This window comes from Myotis nattereri (assembly GCF_964212035.1).
Source record: "Myotis nattereri genome assembly, chromosome: 2".
Lineage (NCBI taxonomy): Eukaryota > Metazoa > Chordata > Mammalia > Chiroptera > Vespertilionidae > Myotis > Myotis nattereri.
The window spans coordinates 160479418-160501042 of NC_138076.1; the positions used below are offsets into that span (position 1 = coordinate 160479418).

At 47.6% G+C, this 21625-nt stretch overlaps 2 protein-coding genes across 6 annotated transcripts; both read left to right on the top strand.

Moving 5' to 3' along the window:
• The first annotated feature begins 580 nt into the window (after positions 1-580).
• PAN2 (poly(A) specific ribonuclease subunit PAN2) lies at positions 581-14511 on the top strand. 5 transcript variants are annotated; one of them, XM_081084662.1, is made up of 25 exons: positions 581-899; positions 4279-4448; positions 4561-4681; positions 4846-4923; positions 5259-5526; positions 5943-6285; positions 6489-6585; positions 7420-7539; positions 7739-7858; positions 8352-8480; positions 8606-8805; positions 8914-9062; positions 9191-9297; positions 9507-9605; positions 9750-9823; positions 9930-10077; positions 10375-10518; positions 10653-10712; positions 10932-11022; positions 12092-12249; positions 12350-12493; positions 12624-12803; positions 12929-13022; positions 13303-13500; positions 13833-14511. In XM_081084662.1, exons 1-25 carry the CDS (start codon positions 618-620, stop codon positions 13865-13867), a joined length of 3609 nt encoding a protein of 1202 aa, XP_080940788.1. In that variant the 5' UTR covers positions 581-617; the 3' UTR covers positions 13868-14511. The 5 variants fall into 5 exon arrangements, with proteins under 5 accessions (XP_080940788.1, XP_080940792.1, XP_080940790.1 ...); XM_081084666.1 differs by having other exon boundaries at positions 8914-9050; positions 9930-10107; XM_081084664.1 differs by having other exon boundaries at positions 8914-9050.
• A 407-nt stretch (positions 14512-14918) lies between these two features.
• Positions 14919-20696, top strand: CNPY2 (canopy FGF signaling regulator 2). Its single transcript, XM_081084397.1, has 6 exons — positions 14919-15436; positions 15973-16085; positions 16237-16352; positions 17173-17376; positions 17530-17626; positions 18428-20696. Exons 2-6 carry the CDS (start codon positions 15998-16000, stop codon positions 18469-18471), a joined length of 549 nt encoding a protein of 182 aa, XP_080940523.1. The 5' UTR covers positions 14919-15436; positions 15973-15997; the 3' UTR covers positions 18472-20696.
• Positions 20697-21625: the final 929 nt, after the last annotated feature.

A 21625-nucleotide genomic window follows, 5' to 3' on the forward strand; every position in this document is an offset into this window, starting at 1 on the left:
GGAGAATTCTGGGTAGTTGATGTCTCTGGTTCCCCCAGGGAATTCTGGGTAGCTAGCCCTTTCCATCACGCTACCCTACCCCCGCCCCCGTTGTGGGAACTAGCCCTTCTTATTTCCCCCTAGAGAATCCTGGGTAATATCACAGAGGGCTCTGGGAAACTGACTTCCCCTGCCCTCCTCCCCCTGCCCTCCACTCCCTGCCCTGACTCTGGGGACCCAGCCCCGCAGCCCCCTTTACCTGATTCCTACCCTGCAGTTGCTGCTCCTTCCAGTGATGGTTCAGGGGTGAACCAGGCAAGTGAGCAGGCCTGAAGGGAAGTGGAAAGGAAGTCAGGATTGGGTTAGGTCGTAAGGGGGAGTGGGAGAGTGGGGGAGACGGTTACCACCTCTGCCCAGCTGCCCATCCGCTTCCTTCCTGCTCTATCCGCTGCCTACCTCCTCTAGATAGCACATAACACCCTACTATAAGTACCCGAGCCTACCCTTGACTTAGCTACCTCTTTCCCTTTACAGGCCAGGATGCCCACTGGTGCTGTCCTGCTGAAGGTTGGGGTCAGGCATCTAAAGGGGCTGTGGCAAAGTAGGGTGTGACACGGGTCCAATCTGCTGCAATCATCATGAACTTCGAGGGTCTGGACCCTGGACTGGCGGAGTATGCCCCAGCCATGCATTCTGCCCTGGACCCCGTCCTGGATGCCCACCTGAACCCAAGTCTGCTGCAGAATGTGGAGCTGGACCCGGAGGGAGTGGCCTTGGAGGCTCTTCCTGTCCAGGAGTCAGTGCACATAATGGAAGGTGTCTACTCTGAATTGCACAGTGTGGTGGCTGAAGTGGGTGTGCCTGTCACCGTCTCCCACTTTGACTTGCACGAGGAGATGCTGTGGGTGGGAAGCCATGGGGTAAGAACTGTACCCCTCTGTAAGGGCTGAAAAGAGACATTGGCTGTGCTTTATCTGGCTTCCGCTGCTTTGCAGGGAGCCAGGATTGAAGTGATAAGAGTTAGCTGGGTCCCGTAATCCAAGGGGAAGGGAGTGGACAAAGAAGTCTAGGGGACCCAGAAATGAGTTACCTAGGTGTGCTTTTTTTAAAAAATATATATATATATATATATATATATATATTTTATTGATTTTCTTACAGAGAGGAAGGGAGAGGGATAAAGAGTTAGAAACATCGATGAGAGAGAAACATCGATCAGCTGCCTCCTGCACACCCCCCACCGGGGATGTGCCCGCAACCCAGGTACATGCCCTTGACCGGAATCGAACCTGGGACCTTTCAGTCCGCAGGCCGACGCTCTATCCACTGAGCCAAGCCGGTTAGGGCTAGGTGTGCTTTTTTAGAAGGCATCCCACTTATACCACAATTTGCCCATTCCATGCTTTGATTAATCTTGCTAATCTGTAGCCATCCAGATCCAATCTCTAATGCAACCTCTCTTTTCCATTTTTATTATAGAATGGTTAATGCATGTTTCTATATAGCTTATATGGAATGATTCTGTCTTCTTTGGCTGATTTTAATCTCTGAGAGCAGTTACCAATGTTGATTTTTTAAAATGTGTATGCATACTGCCAGTGTGCTAGGGAGCCAAGGATTTTGGAAGAAATAACATGCTAGCCTTGGTTTACTAATTTACCTTCCATAAGGTGTGAATTGTTTTTTCATTAGAAAGAATGAAGGTTTTTTGGTAATACATTCATTTCAGTGGACAGTATCTGCTGCTATGGTAGGCCCAGCGAATTAAGCTGGATAAAACATAATCATTGCCTTCAAGGAGTTTACAAGACAATGAGGAAAAAAATACATATAAACAGATAATTTGTGGTACTTTAGAAGAAACTAAACTGTTTGACTTAATTATGAATTTAGGATATAAACTACTAAATGCCAGTGTGAAAAATATTTACTGGGTGCTAGTGAGCATACAGGAGAGTCAGAGGACCTCCAGAAGGAAGTGACACCTGAACTGAGTCCTAAGAGATGAGTAGAAATCAGGTGAAAAAGGGAGGAAAATGCTATCTTGGCAAAAGGAATGGGATCAACAAAAATTCCCAGGATATCACACAGCATAATGATTGCAGGAACTACAACCCATTATGGTTTACTGGACTGGAAGCTGAGGCTGAAGAGTTACACATTTCTTCATTCAACCAGTGTGTTTTGAGCTACCAGGTGCCACGCCTTGCTCGGGGGTCGAGTTTTGGAATAAGCATTTTAAAAGGCAACCATAATAATTTATAATATATCAGGTGGTGCTTAGTATCTTTAAGAAAAATACAGTGAATAAAGGTGTTAAGGTAATAAGGGGTGGAGGTGTTACCATTTGAGATAGTTTGTCAGGGAAGGACTTTCTGATAAAGTCACATTTGAGTAGAGACCTGGGTTTAGGCCAGGAAGCCCATTTTAAGCCACGTAGAAGGGATTTAGGGAGCCATAAAGATAGCGGGGCGGGGTGGGGGGTGGGGGAGAAACGTCCTAGAAAACCCCATTTGTATCTTTTTATTGTTGTTGTTAATCTTTACCTGAGGATATTTTTTTCCATTGATTTTTTTTTTTTAGAGGGAGGGAAGGGGAGACAGAGAGAAACATTGAATGAGAGAGACCCATGGATTGGTTGCCTCCATTCCCAACTGGGGCTGATGATCAAACCTGCAACCCAGGTACCTGCCCTTGACCGGGAGTCAAACCTGTAACCCTTCGATCCACAGGTGGACACTCTAACCATTGAGCAAACTAGCCAGGGCCCCATTTGTATCTTTTGAAATATATCTATTTTATTGATTTTTTATAGAGAGGAAGGGAGAGGGAGAAGGATAGAGAGTTAGAAACATCCATGAGAGAGAAACATCAATTCAGCTGCCTCTTGCACGCCCCCTACTGGGGATGTACCCGCAACCCAGGTACATGCCCTTGACCGGCATAGAACCTGGGACCCTTCAGTCCGCAGGCCTACACTCTTATCTGCTGAGCCAAACCAGCTAGGGCCCCATTTGTGTCTTAAAGGAGCTTGGACTTGATCCTTCAGGCCACCAAAGGGTTTTTTGTTGTTTTTTTAAATGACTTTTTAAGATTGCTCTGAGAGGGAGGGAGAGAGAGAGAAATATCCATGTGAGAGAAACATCAATCTGTTGTCTCCTGCACGATCCCCAACTGAGGATCAAACCCACAACCTGAGTATGTGCCCCTATTGGGAAGTGAACCCCCCACCTTCTGATGTACAGGATGACGCTCTTACCAACTGAGCTACACCAGCCAGGGCCAGGCCACCAAAGATTTTTATCCAGAATGATGTGGTCTGGTTTGCAACTTCAGTGTATTGTCGAGGTAGCAGTACAGAGTTTGATTTAAGGGGGACGAGGTAAAGACAGTTTGAGATCAGTTCGCAGGCTGTTGTAGTTCACATAAAATACAGTAAGGCCTGAATGAAGAAGCACTGTAGAGATGTATACATGAGAACAGATTTGGGAGATATTTAGGAAGTAAAACAAGACTTGACTACCAGTGACTTGGTCTAGTGGGTAGATCATGGTACAGTTAAGATTTGAAATGGAGTAAAAGTGTTTAATTTAAGCAGTAATGAGTTTGAGGTTATTATGGTATATCAAAGGAGAGATGTGTAGTAGGTATTTGGATGTTTAAGTCTGAAGCTTGAGGCAGTGGTCTGGGCTAGGGGAAGAAATTAGGATTCATCAGCTTAAAAATTGATGAAATAATCTAGGAAGACCAGTGAGTGAGAAGATAGTGGGCTGGGAATGGCCATGTTTCAAGAGTGGTCAGAAGGGGAGCACATGAAGGGAGGGTATGAGCTAAGAGTCAGGAGAGAAGCCAGGAGTGAATGACATAGGAGCCAACAGTGGAATGAGTTTCACATTCTCTCTATTCCAGCCTGTGACCCACAGTACATGTTTCCCTAATGGCTGAAGAAAGACTTGACTGTGGAACATAAGAACGCCAGATGGCCAGAGGAGGGTCAGACCCATGTCCCTAACACTGTTCTATCCACCTGAGCCATTACCTACTCAGTATGGTCATTGTGAGGATAAAAGGAGGAAGAGTTAACAGAAGCACTTTGTGAAGCATTAAGCAAACATGAGACGGTATTTTCAGTGTGTTTTTCACTAAGATTGGTGCCTAGCTTTATGCCTTAGTCACTGCCGGCCAGAAAGGCCAGGAAGCAAGAACGAAAACCAGCTGAGTGATGTCTAGGTCCTGAAATGTATATTGGGATGGCCCTGCCTCTCCACTCAGGGTGTCTTGTCTTTTTGTCCCCTACAGGGTCATGCCACTTCATTCTTTGGCCCAACCTTGGAGCGCTACTCATCGTTTCAGGTCAACAGCAGCGATGACATTCGGCAGATCCAGAGCCTGGAGAATGGTATCCTTTTTCTCACCAAGAACAGCCTCAAGTATATGGCCCGTGGGGGCCTCATTATATTTGATTATCTGTAAGTGGCTTCTCAGCCCTGGACTGGGAAAGAGGGTTCCGCACCCAATGGGAAGGCTACAGGATTGAAGCTTTCGAGGCCCTGGCCCCTTAGCCTGTCCTGTCCCCCACAGGCTGGACGAGAGTGAGGACATGCACAGCCTCCTGCTGACCGACAGCAGCATGCTGCTTGTTGGTGGGCTGCAGAACCACATATTGGAGATTGACCTTAACACTGTCCAGGAGACGCAGAAGGTATAAGCCTGGGGCAGGAAAGGCCCAAACAGGGTCTGAGGTTATTGTGGCGGAAGCGGTGGGTAATACTTGAGCTGGGAACATGCCTAAGATGCGTGTGTTACCTTTCTGTCCTCCTGGTTTGTGGGGAGAATCATTCTCACTGTTTTTCCTTCCCTCCCCAGTATGCTGTTGAGACACCTGGAGTCGCCATCATGAGACAGACAAACCGCTTCTTCTTCTGTGGCCATACATCTGGCAAGGTGGCTGAGTTCTCTTTTTCTTCCCACCAGACATGTGACTGGGCCCGGCCTTTCTGTCAGTGCTGTGCCTGTAGTTTGAGGGAAGGGAGCAGTGAGTGCAGTTCCTGTCTAGCCATGTTATGCTATGAGATTAGTCTTTCAGCCTGATGTTTTCTGTTGTAACCAGGGACCTGAGAAGCAAAATGGTGAGTGAGTTCTCTTTTGGCTTTTCCTGTGCTGTGAAAGCCCGTAACTAAAGCATTAGTTCTTTTCGCAGGAGCCTCTCAGGGTTAAGTAGGTGGCAGGTGCCTTCCTGATACCATCTTTGGCAGATAACCAAGGTATCTCTTCTTCAGATTTCCCTGCGAGACCTTCGTACTTTTAAGGTGGAGCATGAGTTTGATGCTTTCTCAGGGAGTCTGTCAGATTTTGACGTGCATGGCAACCTGCTGGCCAGCTGTGGCTTCTCCAGCCGCCTCACCGGCCTCGCCTGTGACCGTTTCCTCAAGGTGTATGATCTGCGCATGATGCGTGCCATCACACCACTTCAAGTACACGTGGATCCGGCCTTCTTGCGCTTCATCCCTACGTATACTTCTCGTCTCGCTATCATCTCCCAGTCGGGTATGAAGGGGATGTAAGATGGTGTAAGAGAGATTGATGAGCAAAGGGGAACTAGGCTCCAGAGGGAGTATGCTCCCAGGAACCTCTTTGGTGGGGAAAGAAGTAACCTTTCAGTGGGGTCTCTGGTCTCACTTAGGTTTGGTCAGAGATTAAAGCTTTGTTGTCCCCCTGTGTGTGACGAACACAGGAAAAGGTAAAAGGCGGAACAGGCAAAACCACTTTAGAACTGCCTTTTGCTGTGTAGCAAACCTCCCTGTGGTTTATGGGAAGGTATCAGATGGTATTCTCTCTAGCTCTAGACATGGATTTGTGGTCCATCTTTCCTTGATACCAGGGGAAGAGGGTAGGAAGGGCATAAAAGGATGGTTCCCTTCACCTTCCAGGGCTCGCTCAGCGGGCTTCCTCCTCCCTCCTAGGGCAATGCCAGTTTTGTGAACCCACAGGCCTGGCCAACCCAGCAGACATCTTTCATGTGAATCCTGTGGGGCCTCTGTTGATGACGTTTGATGTGTCAGCCAGCAAGCAGGCCCTGGCCTTTGGAGATTCTGAAGGCTGTGTACACCTCTGGACTGATTCCCCTGAGCCTTCCTTCAACCCCTACTCCCGGGAGACCGAGTTTGCTTTGCCCTGTCTGGTGGACTCACTGCCTCCTCTGGACTGGAGCCAGGACCTGCTGCCTCTGTCCCTCATCCCTGTCCCGCTCACCACGGACACGCTTCTCTCTGATTGGCCCGCTGCCAACTCTGCTCCGGCTCCCAGGTTGTACCTCACATTTGGACCAAAAGTAGGGTGGGGAAAGGACTGAGATACAGGAACTCTCTGCACGCCCTATTATTATTCTAATTCTTTTCTGATTTTTGTTTACCTTCAGTCTCTTCTTTATATCTAGCCCCTGGGGGTTGGGCATTAGATGGGTAGACACAACAACCTTTAAGCCTTAGGACTGTAATCCTCCATTACAGGAGAGCCCCTCCTGTGGACGCAGAGATTCTGCGCACCATGAAGAAGGTGGGCTTCATTGGCTATGCCCCCAACCCCCGCACCAGGCTGCGCAATCAGGTATGTTTAGAAGGGAGGAGGCCAGCCCTCACCACCCCCAGCTCACTGGCCTTTCTCCTGTCTTTTTCCTTTACTAGTCCTCAGTAGTTTTTGTTTTCAGTCAGTAAAGGTTTTTTGAAGCCTACTAAATTGAAGCTACTATGCTAGGTGTTAGGAAGGATACAGAGACATAGAAGATAGAGTCCTTGCTCTTAAAAAGTTTGTATTTAGTTGGAGAAAATAAGACCTATTCATAACAAAAATGTGTATGTTCTATTGTCAAGTGCTAGAGGAATGTTATAAGCATTCATCAACAGAGCTGTTTGGAGGGAAAATTTTACTCTGGGCCAGAGTGGTCAGGGCAGGCATATTGAAAGAGCTAAATATTGAGCTGGAGAGGTGAGAGATGGGTAGGTAGATAATAACAGCAGAGCATATTAAAGATGAGAGAGCAGTGTTAGTAAGGTCTCAAGAGGCATAATTGCAAAATGGGTACCCAGTGGGGACTATACCAACCAGTCTGGCAGGAGCAACTATTATACCAGGAAACAGTGAAAGATTGAGGTTGGTTGTGAGGCCTTGAAATCCAGTGTATAATGGAAGAAGTGATACATTAACGGGGCATTCTGGGAGGGTTAGTGTGGTAGCAGTATGCTGGGCAGAGTGAATGTGGGGAGCCCATGTGGAAGCCACCCCAGTTGTCCAGCAGTGATGAGTAGGTAGTGGGAATAAAAAGCAGCAGTGAATGGTGAAAACCCTGTGAAGTTAGGGTGAGGAGTTGGTGACTGTGTCAGTGTTGTGGGAACAAAGATGCTTAAGACATCCAACAAGGTTACCTCTTTTTAAAAATTCTAGATTCCTTACCGACTCAAGGAGTCCGACAGCGAATCTGACAGCTTCAGCAAGGTTGCTGAGTCACCGATCGGGCGGGAAGAGGAGCCACATCTCCACATGGTCTCTAAGAAGTACCGCAAGGTGCTGGGAAATACCACGGAAGGGCCCCTCTGGGGTGTAGGGAAGGGTCCCAGGGAAAGGGGTCATATGAGAAGAGACTGAAGGACTCAGTCGGGAAGCTCTGACCTACCGTGCTGGACTCAGGAGGGAGGTTTTGGGGAGGGCCATGGCTGGGGACTTTGAGGATATCTCCATCTTGCTTAGACTGTTTCTGCCTCAGGTAACCATCAAATACTCCAAGCTAGGGCTGGAGGACTTTGACTTCAAACACTACAATAAGACCCTGTTTGCTGGATTAGAGCCCCATATCCCCAATGCCTACTGTAACTGCATGATCCAGGTAAGGATGGATATTCCTGTGACTTGAACATGCTTGCTGCCTTTCTTCTCTGTGGCCCCACAACTCTTTTTCCATGTCCCCCAACCAGGCCCACTTTAAGATGATCCCCTCTACCATTCTTCCTTTCTTTAAATATATTTTTATTGATTTCAGAGAGGAAGGGAGAGGGAAAGAGAGAGAGAAACATCAATGATGAGAGATATTCACTGATCAGTTGCCTACTGCACGCCCCCTATTAGGGATTGAGCCCATAACCCAAGCATGTGCCCTTGACCGGAATCGAACCTGAGACCTCTCAGTCCACAGGCCAACGCTCTATCCACTGAGCCAGACCAGCTAGGGCTCTACCATTCTTTTTCACCCAACACACTCTTCTGTGAGCTCCACTTCTTCAGTGGACTCCTGCTTTGGATTTCCACCAGCTTACTTACCCTTCCAGTCTCTTCCTCCTCGTAGCAGTTGCCTGTGTCATTTCTCCTGTTCTTCCCTCCAGGTGCTCTATTTCCTGGAGCCCGTTCGCTGCCTAATCCAGAACCACCTTTGCCAGAAGGAGTTCTGCCTGGCATGTGAGCTGGGCTTCCTCTTCCACATGTTGGACCTCTCCCGAGGTGACCCTTGTCAGGTCAGTGCCTGGAGACCTGGGACAGTAAAAGAGGGAGGGAGGTGGATAATAGGCAGAGATACCTTTGTGCAAATGGCCGCAAGAAAAAATAACCTCTTTCCAGCAACACCCTTCTTGGATTTCAGGGCAGTAATTTTCTTCGGGCCTTCCGCACCATTCCTGAGGCCTCAGCCCTCGGTCTGATCCTGGCTGACTCCGATGAGGCTTCAGGGAAGGGCAATCTGGCCAGGCTCATCCAGAGGTGGAATCGCTTCATTCTCACTCAGCTGCATCAGGATATGCAGGAGCTGGAAGTACCTCAGGCTTATCGAGGTGCTGCGAGCAGGTATGGAATTGGCACAGGAATCGTTAAAGCTACCATGACGGGCCCCTCTGTGACTGACAGGGTCTCATAACTCCTTCAGTGTGCATATATCGCCCTCCCCACTCTTAGCAGCTTTTGCTCATCGGGGGACTCTGTCATTGGACAGCTGTTCAGCTGTGAGATGGAGAACTGCAGCCTCTGCCGCTGTGGCAGTGAGACCGTGCGAGCCTCATCTACTCTACTCTTCACACTCTCCTACCCTGAGGGTAGCAACAGTGGTATACCCTGCAGTTGGGTTGGGAAGGCTCCCCCAGTGTCCTGTAACATCAGGAGAGGGTGTTGGGGGACTAACACTAATAGTGGGTAGAAGGGAGAACCTAGATTGAAGTATCCAGTTTCCCTACAGATAAAACCGGGAAGAACTGTGACTTTGCTCAGGTGCTAAAGCGAAGCATCTGCCTGGAGCAGAACACGCAGGCCTGGTGTGACAACTGCGAGAAGTACCAGCCCACGGTGAGTGGGCGCTGCCCCGGACTAGAGTCCCGACATGTTGGGGACTCAGCCGTGGTCTCATCTGGGGCTTGGTGAGCACTGCCATCCAGGGATCTGTAGGCAGTGGGGAGAACGCCAGTGTGAGGATGCAGATCCAGGTTTTAGTGCTCCTCTCCAGGATTCTTTCCCTGTCGGCGCCCTGCTATTCCTTGTTTGTTTCATCCTCTCAGATTCAGACACGCAACATCCGCCACCTGCCAGACATTCTTGTCATCAATTGTGAAGTGAACAGCTTGAAAGAAGCTGATTTCTGGAGAATGCAGGCTGATGTAAGGACCAGGGCTGGCAACAGGGTCTTAGGAGTTTTATTTTGTTTTTAAAGGAGTACTTTTTAATTTCCTCCCTCTTCTGAGTGACTTCCACATATGATTAATATTCCTGAAGAATCAGATATTTTCTCCTTTTGTGTTCAGGTTGCCTTCAAGATGGCAATAAAGAAGCACAGTGGGGAAATCTCCAAGAACACGGAGCTTGCTTTGGCTGATTGGTAGGTACTGTCTTGGGAGTGACCAAAGTATTGAACTACCCAGCGGCTCCTCTTGTCACTGGCTAGATCTCCTCAGAACAAATTTCTAATTCTCCTGTCCCGATAGGAAGGAACTAGGGAGTCCCGAGGGCATGCTGAGGTGTCCTTCCATTGAGGAGTTGAAGAATGTCTGGCTTCCTTTCTCTATTCGCATGAAGCTGACCAAGAACAAAGGACTGGATGTTTGCAATTGGACTGATGGGGATGAGATGCAGGTTGTTGGAAAATTGGGAAGAGGAGGGGGAGTAAGGAAGAAAGGGATGGGGCAGAAGCAGGGCAGGGGGAAGGTGGAACTTAGTATAGGAAAAAGAAAGGGAGTAAGGCTGAGTGTTTGGCAGTTCTGGGCTCCTCCAGTCACTCAGTTCGTTGCTGGGAGTCATAGATGGGCTAGGATGGAGATAACCCACTGTGGTGCCCCATTCCATACCCCAAACTCCTTGTCCTCTATCCCCACTCCCCTTCCTTCCCCATCCGTAAACTTAGCTTAGCAGCCTGGGTACCCCCCCTCACAGTGGGGCCCAGCCAGGGCAGAGGAGGAACATGGTGTCTATGTGTATGACCTGATGGCTACTGTGGTACACATCCTGGACTCACGCACAGGGGGCAGCCTGGTGGCTCACATCAAAGTTGGAGAGACCTACCACCAACGCAAGGAGGTGAGTGACATAATACAGTGCAGGGATACTCCTGGTGGTGGCCAGAATGGAATCCAAGATCTGTCCTACCTTCAGTCTGAGGCAGAGTGGTCCAGCCATCATTTCGGCATCAGTCTTTCTCTGTATCTCCATAGGGTGTTACCCACCAGCAGTGGTATCTCTTCAATGACTTTCTTATTGAACCCATTGATAAGGTTAGTTGTAACACATTGCACTTCCCCTTGCATCCCCCCTTTTCCTAGCATCCTCATCCTCAGTGCCCTAGAGAATGCCAGACAAACTTAGGAGGGAGGGATGGGTTCTCAAGAATTATAAGCATTAGCAGAGCTAAACGTAGCACCAGAGTCCTATCTTCTGTCTAATTTGGGGAAAGGGGCATATATGTGGGCCATTAAGTGCTTTCTCTTTTACAGCATGAAGCTGTGCAGTTTGACATGAATTGGAAAGTGCCTGCTATCCTTTATTACACCAAAAGAAATCTTAATTCTAAATACAACCTGAACAGTAAGTGGTACAAGAGTAGACCCAAGGTGTGGGTAGTTTAGATTGGTCTTCAGGAAGAGACCTGGGAAGTAGCTTTATAAGATGAGGATCTGTGCCCTTACTGGGTAGCTCAGTTGATTAGAGCATCATCCCGATACACCAAGGTTGCAGGTTCTATCCTAGTCAAGAAGCAACCAATGAATGCATAAATAAGTGGGACAACAAATTAATGTCTCTCTCTCTCTCTCTCTCTCTCTCTCTCTCTCCCTCTCCCTCTCCCTCTCTCCCCTCCCCCCTTCCCTCTCCCTCCCTTTCTCTAAAAAAAAAAAAAAAAAATCTATCAATAAAAAAGAGGCATGCTTTAAAAAAAATTTAAGATCTGCAACCAGTGTTAATATTTCCAGGGAGTCCTACTCATAAGGCCTTAAATTTAGAAGCTGAAGATCCTGAAAGTATAGTGGGAAGGAGGTGTTGGGGAAAAGTCTGATCAAGTAGCTAAGGTTATGATTTTGAGTCTAATCATTCTTATCCTCAAGTGAAGATCTCTTTTGGAAATGAACTCCTTATTAAGTCCCTTTTTTGGTGCCTTTAAACTATAACTTCATTTTTGTAGATTTTCTAAGCTAAAGTCCAAAATGAAAATCTTATTCTTTCCTTTCTGTTGGCTTTTTTTTTCCATTATCACATTTCTTTGTTGTTGTTAATCCTCACCCAAGGATATGTTTTCTCATGACTTTTGAGAGAGTGGAAAGGAAGGAAGGATGGGGAAAGAGAGAAACATTGATGTGAGAGAGACACATCAATTGATTGCCTCCCACACACGCCCCAACCAGGGCTGGGAATCGAACCTGTAACCCAGGTATGTGCTGATGCTCTAACCACTGATAAACACCAGCCAGGGCCTTATCACATTTCTTATTTACCTGTTCCCTCTACCTGCTTTGTTCATCAGACATGATCTTTTTACTCATATGCTTTAATTATTGAGGGATCACAGTGTAGACCTGGCCTCTGGTCAGCTACCTTGGGCTTCCCTCCCCTGGTCACTTCCCTGCCCCCAGCAATGTGTCTTCTGGATTCTCCCTTTCAGTCAAGAACCCTATTGAGGCAAGTGTGCTGATGGCGGAAGCCTCGCTAGCACGGAAGCAGCGGAAAACACATACTACCTTTATTCCGCTGATGCTGAATGAGATGCCACAGGTTGGGGACCTGGTGGGCCTGGATGCTGAATTTGTCACCCTCAATGAGGTAACCAAGACCGAAAAGTGTAGAATGTTAGAACAGAAATCTGGGGATACTAAGAGTCATAAGTATTTGTCTGATTTCCTTATTAACTCTTCTTATGCAGGAGGAAGCAGAGTTGCGCAGTGATGGTACCAAGTCTACCATCAAACCAAGTCAGATGTCAGTAGCTAGGATTACCTGTGTTCGGGGCCAGGGGCCCAATGAGGGTATCCCTTTCATTGATGACTACATCTCTACCCAGGAGCAGGTATTAGAATATGGATGTGCAAGTGGCACAGACCCTGTGCTTATGTAGAGGGCTCTGGAACCCAGGGAAGAGTGGCAGGGGGAGATGGAACCTCACTTCCTGAGAGACTTGTCTCTTTTTCTATCCCTAGGTCGTGGATTACTTGACTCAATACTCAGGAATAAAGCCAGGAGATCTCGATGCCAAGATTTCCTCTAAGCACCTCACAACTCTCAAGTCTACCTACTTAAAGCTTCGTTTTCTCATAGACATTGGAGTCAAGTTTGTGGGTCATGGTCTGCAGAAGGACTTCCGGGTCATCAATCTCATGGTTCGGGCAGGGCTATTTTAAGTCTTCTTTGCGTGTGGGCCACTCAGGGTATACATTGTGCCTTTGGGGAATGGGAAGATACGGGCTCCCTTATCTTTAGCCGTCCGTTCTTTTATTCCTGCCAGGTGCCCAAGGACCAAGTCCTTGACACTGTCTATCTGTTCCACATGCCCCGAAAACGAATGATTTCCCTGCGATTCCTTGCTTGGTACTTTCTGGGTGAGTTGCTCTGCCTTGAAGATCCTTGTGGAGCTCATTAAGAGCAGGAAGAAGTGTTGGAGGGACCAAAGGGAGGAAAAAGGACCCCAAGTTAGTGGTGAAGTTATTAGAGGATTTAATTAGCTTCAATATCCCTTCTGTACACCAGGAATGGTGTTTGGCCTCTTCTCTTAAAGGCAGTAGGTTTTTTATTGCTTATTGGGAGTTGGGGATGTGAGTAGGGGACATGTTCTTATCTTCCTTTGCTAGGTCTCAAACTATTCCACCTCTGCCTCCCCAGACCTGAAGATTCAAGGGGAGACCCATGACAGTATTGAGGATGCGCGCACAGCCCTTCAGCTTTACCAGAAGTATCTGGAGCTAAGCAAGAATGGCACTGAGCCCGAGTCCTTCCACAAAGTGCTCAAGGGCCTGTATGAGAAGGGCCGAAAGATGGACTGGAAGGTGCCTGAGCCCGAGGGCCAGACAAGTCCCAAGAGTAAGGCCTGGGATGGGACAAGGGAAACTGAACTGGGTGGGTTTTGACTGCATATGTGACAATTATACCCACCATAATCATGATGATGATGATGCTAACAGTACCATCCCTACCTTATATACTTGCAAAGCACTTAACAGTGTACAAAGCATTTAATCCAACCGTCAGTGAAATAGCTTTTGTTGCTGAGACTCTCCTCTTGGCCAGTTCTGAAATGTTTGGGGCAGGTCCAGGCCCGCTTTCCTCTTGCATTTTTCCTTCCTAAGAAGAATCCAAGGTACTTTTTCTTCACTCACCGTAAGAGTCAATGCTCTTGGTTTTATCTCTGACAGATGCAGCTGTTTTTTCTCCAGTGCTGGCACTCTGACCTCATCCTCTCCCAACCAGCTTCTGCTCTCCCTTCAGCGTTCTGTGGCCTCAGAACGGGGAGATAGCTTCCTAAGATGGCTATACCCTGTCTACTTCCAGAATTGAACCTGCTCAGGGTTTACAGGTGGTGCTATTAATAGAACTGGAATGCAACAGAATTGTTGCAAAGGGTCTAGCAGCCAGATTCCTTTTACATCCTTTGCAAAAAACAGAGTCTACTCTAGATGAAAAGTAATTGGTATTCTTAATAAATATCCTGGGTGATTAATATCCAGGCAAAGCAGATCCTGGAACCAAAACTTGCAGTTCCTAGTTGGCTAGGTACTGGAGAGTAACCGGAAACAACAACAGTAGTTCAAGACTTAGCTCAAGCCCAAGTCTGTGACTGCTTGAAGAATGCCAGGAAGCCAGCATACAGTCTTGGTGGCCCTAGCAAACCAGTGTTGCCAACACCATCATTGCCAAAAGGGCCTTTGAGTCCAAGACAAAGCTTGGCTGCTGGCTTCCTTCCTGCCGACAGCTGAGAAGCATCTGTCTTCCATCCACTCCACTTTCCTGTTACAAGTTTCGTTTTCTTGTTATTTTTTTAAGTTTTGTTTTAAACTGCATGTTTTATAAAATAAAAACAAAAATATTATTGACTGTCATCTATCTCATTGGAGACGTGCAAGTGTGGGGTTCTCTTTGGCCTTCCTCTCCTTTCTCTGTGTTGTCTATAAATGGGGAAATCTAAGGCTTTTAAATTCCCCCTTAGAATTAAAGGTAAAGCTCTGTGGAGTCCAAAGTTAAGGATATTGGAGGAGTATAATTAATGTCTGACCTGGACAGCGTTAGGTCAATGCTGTGGCTGCCTCAGGTCGGTTTCTTTTCAGACGTACAGTCGGACTTACCAGTTAACGGTGGAAGGGGAGTGGAGAAGCTGACAAACTACAGGTCCCAGGACACCTTACAACCTGTGGCTACTAACGAGGTCTGCGTGGTGCTGCGGTGCTCCCTGGGAGATGTAGTTTCCAGGGAATTGAAACGAGCTTTTTATTCTTATTGTTGAAAGTATTACAAAAGTAACTTATGTAAATCGGGCTCCGTATCGGCCATCAGCGCACCTTCGTTTTTGAAGGTCCCAGCCCACTAGACGCGCACGCGAGCGCCCGTCCGCCTCCGCACCCCCCAGGGCCGGCCGGGTGCAGCCGCTCCTTTCCTCGGCTGACCCCTGGCGGTCACGTGGAGCTGGTCGCCACGCAAGCCGGCCCTGCGACCCGCCGGGGTCCTCGCTGCCTGGGAGTCGCTCCGGATCCGCCTGTTCGCGCGAGAGTGGAGGAGCGGGTTTGGGGTCCGACCCTGGCGTGGGCCGGCGCCGCAGTGAATCGCAGCCCGGCGCAGGCGCCCCCTTAGGGTGCGGGGAGCTGTTCAGGCGGTCGCCGGGGCACCCCGTGTCTGAAAGCGCCGGAGCCTCTGGAGGAGCCGGGACGGCCCCGCTCCCCGCAGCCGGGCGCTCGAGTCCAGATCTAACGTGAGAGGTCGACCGGCCTGCAGCGCCCGGCCCACGGCGGCGGCCCCGGGAGCAGAGGTGGGACGGGTGCGCGTGGCGCCGAGGGTCGGGGTGGGCTGGAGCGAAGGCCGCGGCGGGGTCCTTAGAAAGGGGCCGGCCCGCAAAGGGGACAGTCTATAGGCTGGAGGCGGGATGCGGGGATCTCCGTCTGGTCCCCGCAGCCCGGTCCCGGGTGTGCTCCACGCGGCTGGCCACGCGCCGCTTCCCGCTCCCGCCGGCAGCTCCTCTGCCTCTCGTCCTCGCTTCCTCCTCCACCTTCGCTCCGTGGCTGCCACCTGGCGCGGTGAGCCCGGCGCAGGAGCCGCGGAAGCACAAACATCCAGGGCCTCCCCGGCGGCGTAGTGTCGGGCTGAGCCCCAGATCCGAGCTCGCGACACCACCGCCCGAGGGACTCCGGGCCCTCCAGCGCCGAAGCCGGAGAGCCCCTTGTGTGTCCCGCCGTTTCCTGGAAAGTAGAACCAGTCACCCTGCGGCCTGTGCAGGCCTTGGGATGAGAGGCGGGTGGGGGAACGCAGCGGCTCCTCATACTTACGCTTTATTCCACCCAAACCCAGGTGGAGCGACCCCGTTACGTTAGAGATGAAAGGCTGGGGTTGGCCGGCCCTGCTTCTGGGGGCCCTGCTGGGAGCCGCCTGGGCTCGGACGGCCCAGGATCTACACTGTGGAGGTAAAGACACAGAGAGAAGTGTGTGTGTGGGGGGGGGGGGGGGGGGGGCAGAGCTTGGGGAGGTCGTGAGGTCCGAAGCCTGGATGAGAATGAATGGAAATCCCCAGGTTGATTCCTTTCCCCCTCCCCACCTCCTCTCCCCCTGCGCCAGCTTGCAGGGCTCTGGTGGATGAACTAGAGTGGGAAATTGCCCAGGTGGATCCCAAGAAGACCATTCAGATGGGCTCTTTCCGAATCAATCCGGATGGCAGCCAGTCAGTGGTGGAGGTAACTGTTACTGTTTCCCCAAATACAGTAGCTCACTGTCAGGTTGAATGAGGACTCGACTAATTAAGGAGCTTGGTTTAATAGAAAGGAAGAGAACATTGACCCAGAGAAGGACCTGAACGATAGGCTGTCTCATTGGGGAGAGGCTGGAGACTTACACCCTGTGCACTGGCTTCCTGGTTCCAAGCCTTGACACTTGGTTTCTGCTGTAGATGTTAGCAGACCGGGAACCCTGATCAGCCCTCTCTCCACATCCTTAATCCATGTGACTCGTGTTTTCAGTGGCAGTATGGTATTCACACATTCACAAAAAAGAAATAGACGTTCTCATTCTTATATTTAGGAAATTTATTTTAGTTGAAAACATAACACATATAATAAAGTCCCTAATGAACAATAAAGAAATGTAAATGTAATGCTTGTGAAATGATTTAATAGTTGTTTCCTCAAAACCTATACTACTTTTCTAATGTTCTCCTATTGAGGGCAGGTTTTAGTCTCATTGTAATACAAAGTCATTATCTTACATCCATAAGCATGAAAGGAATTCAAAGGAAAAGAACATAGTTGACGAGGGTTAATCGAAGAGGTCTCTTTATCACTGGGGCCTGATGGCACCTGTTTTATATCTTGGGCTTGTATATGGGTGAAATAAGACTATGTACAGTATTTGAAAACACTTTGGAATTACAAAAATAAACCCATGCTGTTTTTATATAAGGCAGGCTTTTTACAATAGGTTGGTTGAGCTAGATTTGGAAGGAAAAGTAAGGATGTAAATTACTAATGTACAGTGACCCAAGGCTGAGGACATTTCTAGGTGCCTTATGCTCGCTCAGAGGCCCACCTCACGGAGCTGCTAGAGGAAGTATGTGACCGGATGAAGGAGTACGGGGAACAGATGGACCCTACCACCCACCGCAACATTTACATACGTGTAGTGAACCGGAACGGAGAACCCAAAGACCTGAATCTAGAGGGCATCCGAATTGATTCAGACATCCGTGGCACCCTCAAGTTTGCGGTGAGCTATGGGAGTGGGTAGCTGGTCCTTAGAAATTAGGGGAGTTATTGGAGAGCCCAAGTGGAAAACAGGATTAATATCCTTGTTCTCGAGTCAGAAGCAAGAGCCTCTTCTTGCTGCCTTCTCTCACTCGGTTCTTCCTTGGGTTGGCAGTGTGAGACCATTGTGGAGGAATATGAGGATGAACTCATTGAATTCTTTTCCCGAGAGGCTGACAATGTGAAAGACAAACTCTGTAGCAAGCGAACAGGTAAGCTGCTCCCAGGTTACCTTTTGTCCTCACAGCTCTGTGGCATCAGACACATGCCCTAGCAGTCGCCCTACCCCTGATAGTAGCTCAAGAGTTGGCTTCCGTGACCCATGGCTTAGGGACTTGGGCTGTTCCTATTCGTTCTCTTCCCGTCAGCTTTCAGAATTTGTGGCTCGCTCATGAGGTACAAGTCAGAGGATAATGGGAATGTTTTGTCATTTAAAAGCATATTGCCCTAACCGGTTTGGCTCAGTGGATAGAGCGTCAGCCTGCGGACTCAAGGGTCCCAGGTTCGATTCCGGTCAAGGGCATGTACCTTGGTTGCGGGCACAATCCCAGTAGGAGGTGTGCAGGAGGCAGCTGATCGATGTTTCTAACTCTCTATCCCTCTCCCTTCCTCTCTGTAAACAAATCAATAAAATATATTTTAAAAAATAAAAGCATATGCTCTGGCCCTGCCAGAGTTGCTCAGTTGGTTGAGCATTGCAGGTTGCCGGTTCGATTCCGAATCGAACCCTATTGGGGCACATCTGATCAATGTTTCTGTCTCTCTCGCTCTCTCTCTCTCTCTCTCTTTCTCTCCCTCCCCCCCTCTCCCCACCCCAAGCCCCCTTCTCCCTTCCTCCCTCCCTCCTTCCTCTCTCTAAGCATGTCCTCGGGTGAGGAGTAAAACAAAAAAACATGCTTTGAAAAATGGTGGTTGGTATGTGTATCAGTTTGATTTGGGGGTATTTTCTTAATAGTGGCATATATCAATATAAGAGTGGCATTTTCTTTCCAACTGTTCTGTGTTGTTTGCAGATTTATGTGACCATGCCCTGCACATACCGCATGATGAGCTGTGAATCACTGAGCGGGCCCAACTGACAAGCTTGATGGATCACCCCCAGGAGGGGAAAAGGTGGCAATGCCGTTTATATTATGTTTATAATGAAATGAACTGAAAAAATATGAAACTAAAAGGATGAACGGTGTTGTCTTTTCATGCCCAGAACTGGTCATTAGATTAGGTTTGAAGATAGGGGGTTCCAGACTGGAAATAAAAGGGAAGGGAAGGACGAGCATTGGGAATGGTATCGCAGGAAGGGAGGAGGAGCCTGAAGCTTTCGTTCTTTGCCATCTGAGATTCCTGCTGCACTCACAAACTAGGTAAACATTTACTCGGTGCCTACTCAAATGTGTTTCAAGCTTAATTGTGGAGAAAAGAGGACCCTCTGTGAATGAGCAGAAGAACATAAGTAAGCGTATGGTGGTATAGGATTCTAGAAATTACATGTGTTCATACTGATGAAACGTAAAGTAAAACAGCTTGGTCTCGAAGGAAATAATGGACATGCATTATTCTTTCCTCCCTGCCCTTCCAGATGGAGGGATCAACAAGAGCATTCAGGAAGGGGAAAATGGATGTGATCAACTCAGCTGAAAAGTAAGGGCTTTTTCAGATAGGGAGAAATTAGGTAAGGAACGTTATTTAATGAAAGGCCTTATTTGATGGCCTACGTTTTTAGATTTAGTGCCAACAGCAACATGAAAGTATACCCTTTTCATCTTCATCACTAGCTGTTGTCAATCTAGACTATAAGTCTGTCCTCACTTTCTGTATGTAGAGACTCTGTCCTGGGGCATAGTGATGAAAACAATGGATACCTTCTCTGAGGAGCTTTTTAAATACCTGATTTGGGGATGTGGCTGTCATAGGTTTGAAATGGAACATTTCTGTCTTGGGAATGCCTCAGAGAGAGAACCTGAATAAACATTTCAGAGACTTCTTAAATTAAGCGTTTGAGAATCTAAAGGAACCTTGGAGGTCATCTAGTTCACTTCTACCCATTTACATACGAAGAAAACACGGCCGGAGAAACCACAGGCTCTGAAGTTACGCATTCAGTGACAAAACTGGATCTACTGTACGCTCTTCCCAAAAGTTAGGTGATCTGATAGAGCTGTGAACTAGCTTCTAGTTTAAGTCTTTTTTTCCTCTTATTACCTTGTACACAGAATGAATGTATTCCACAAAGCTTTCTTATACCACAATCCCTATGAAATCTAACACATGATATAGCTTAGAGAAAGTACCCTGAAATTAGTTGACAACTAACTAAACCAGTGATGGCGAACCTATGACATGCGAACTCATTTTTTGGGTTGATTTTTCTTTGTTAAATGGCATTTAAATACATAAAATATCAAAAATATAAGTCTTTGTTTTACTATGGTTGCAAATATCAAAAAATTTCTATATGTGACAGCACCAGAGTTAAGTTAGGGTTTTTCAAAATGCTGACACGCCGAGCTCAAAAGGTTCGCCATCACTGAACTAAACTCAAGATCTAGTGCTAATTTCTTCTTCTCTCATCATTGATAAGAAATGCTGTATCCTATCAAATCAATTTCCCAGAGCAGCTTACTAACCTTTTTGTCTTCTGTGACGCACATGAATCATGTTCACATGCTTCATAACCCTGTGAGTATGCCCAGGATTCTGTCCATTGCCTGCCTGGTATCTAAACACTTCTTACTCTTCCATCAAAAAGCTTATTAGAAATACAAGTAAGAGTAGTCAAATAGGGAACTTGAAACTTTTAATTTACAAAAAATATCCACAAGTTTTAATAAAATAAATTTAATGTTAATCAGTGACAAATTACTTGAGATGCACCTTGCTAGTTTGTCAGGGAACAGCTGTTAAGAACTCTCCCAGCCCAGGTCTTTGCCCGTTGTACATTGGGATGTGTCCTACATAGGGAAGAGTGGATGTGATTGTCTTTGACTTCATCCTCGGAAGGTAGGAGGATATACTTTGTATATCTCTTAATTCATATCATAAATTACTACAAGGAATTGGTTAATTTACCTAAACCCTCTGGAGGCTCACCGTAACAAATTGTTCTAGCCCAGTATTTGATACAGTGTATACTCGACCTTGCATATCTGGTTACACTTTAAGCTTTAGATGCCTTCTAATGAATTTATCAGTGAAATGGTAAAACTCAAAACATTCCCAAAGCCAGTGTTTAAATGCTATCTGGACGTGACTAAGAAAGTTTATTATGTGAAAAACCAGTCCTTTAAAAATAAGTTTCAGAGGATTTTTTGCTGTTAAAAAGCATTCAGGCCAAAACCGGTTTGGCTCAGTGGATGGAGCGTCAGCCTGCGGACTGAAGGGTCCTAGGTTCGATTCCAGTCAAGGGCATGTACCTGGGTTGCGGGCACATCCCCAGTGGGAGATGTGCAGGAGGCGGCTGATCGATGTTTCTCTCTCATCGATGTTTCTGGCTCTCTATCTCTCTCCCTTCCTCTCTGTAAAAAATCAATAAAATATTTTTTTTTTAAAAAAGCATTCAGAACAGGAACAAGCCCTGGTTGGTGTAGTTCCCTTAGAGCATCATCCCATGCAACTAAAGGTTTCTGGTCGATTCCCAGTCAGGGCACATGCCTAGGTTGTGGGTTCAGTCCCTGGTTGGGCACATACGGGAGGCAACCAATCGATGTTTCCCTCTCTCTCTCTCTAAATCAATTTAAAAAAAATTTTTTAAAGAAATAAAATGAGTAGGGACAAGATTCCTTTAAACACAGAACTGGAATGAATAGCAGGGAACTGGTACAGGTGACCCGTGAATAATGTGGGGGTAAGGGGCATCAGTCTCCACATAGTTGAATATCCACAAACAACTTTGGGCTCCCTGGAAACTTAGCTGGAGTTGTCCCTTGGTGTCCCTGGAAGACTGGTTCCCACTGACACCAAAATATGCAGATGCTCAAATCCCTTATATAAAATGGCATAGGACAATGCATATACTTACTTGGTCCTCTGCATCAACGATTCCCAGCTGCAGATCAGAAATACTGTTTTCGATCTGTGGGTACACAAAGGGCTGACTGTATACTTAACTGAAAAAATCCACGCATAAGTGGACCTACAGCATATGTTGAATACTCTCATAACAAGGACATACACATTCTGATTTAAGGTTACAACTCTTAGGAAATAGATGTGCC

Coding starts and splice junctions, on each gene's coding strand:
- CNPY2 (XM_081084397.1), top strand. CDS start 15,998: ATGAAAGGCTGGGGTTGGCCGGCCCTGCTTCTGGGGGCCCTGCTGGGA. Junction 16,086..16,236: donor CCAGGATCTACACTGTGGAG/GTAAAGACACAG, acceptor CCCCTGCGCCAG/CTTGCAGGGCTCTGGTGGAT. Junction 17,377..17,529: donor GTGGCACCCTCAAGTTTGCG/GTGAGCTATGGG, acceptor TTGGGTTGGCAG/TGTGAGACCATTGTGGAGGA.
- PAN2 (XM_081084666.1), top strand. CDS start 618: ATGAACTTCGAGGGTCTGGACCCTGGACTGGCGGAGTATGCCCCAGCC. Junction 7,859..8,351: donor ACTGTAACTGCATGATCCAG/GTAAGGATGGAT, acceptor TCTTCCCTCCAG/GTGCTCTATTTCCTGGAGCC. Junction 9,824..9,929: donor GAGCTTGCTTTGGCTGATTG/GTAGGTACTGTC, acceptor CTGTCCCGATAG/GAAGGAACTAGGGAGTCCCG.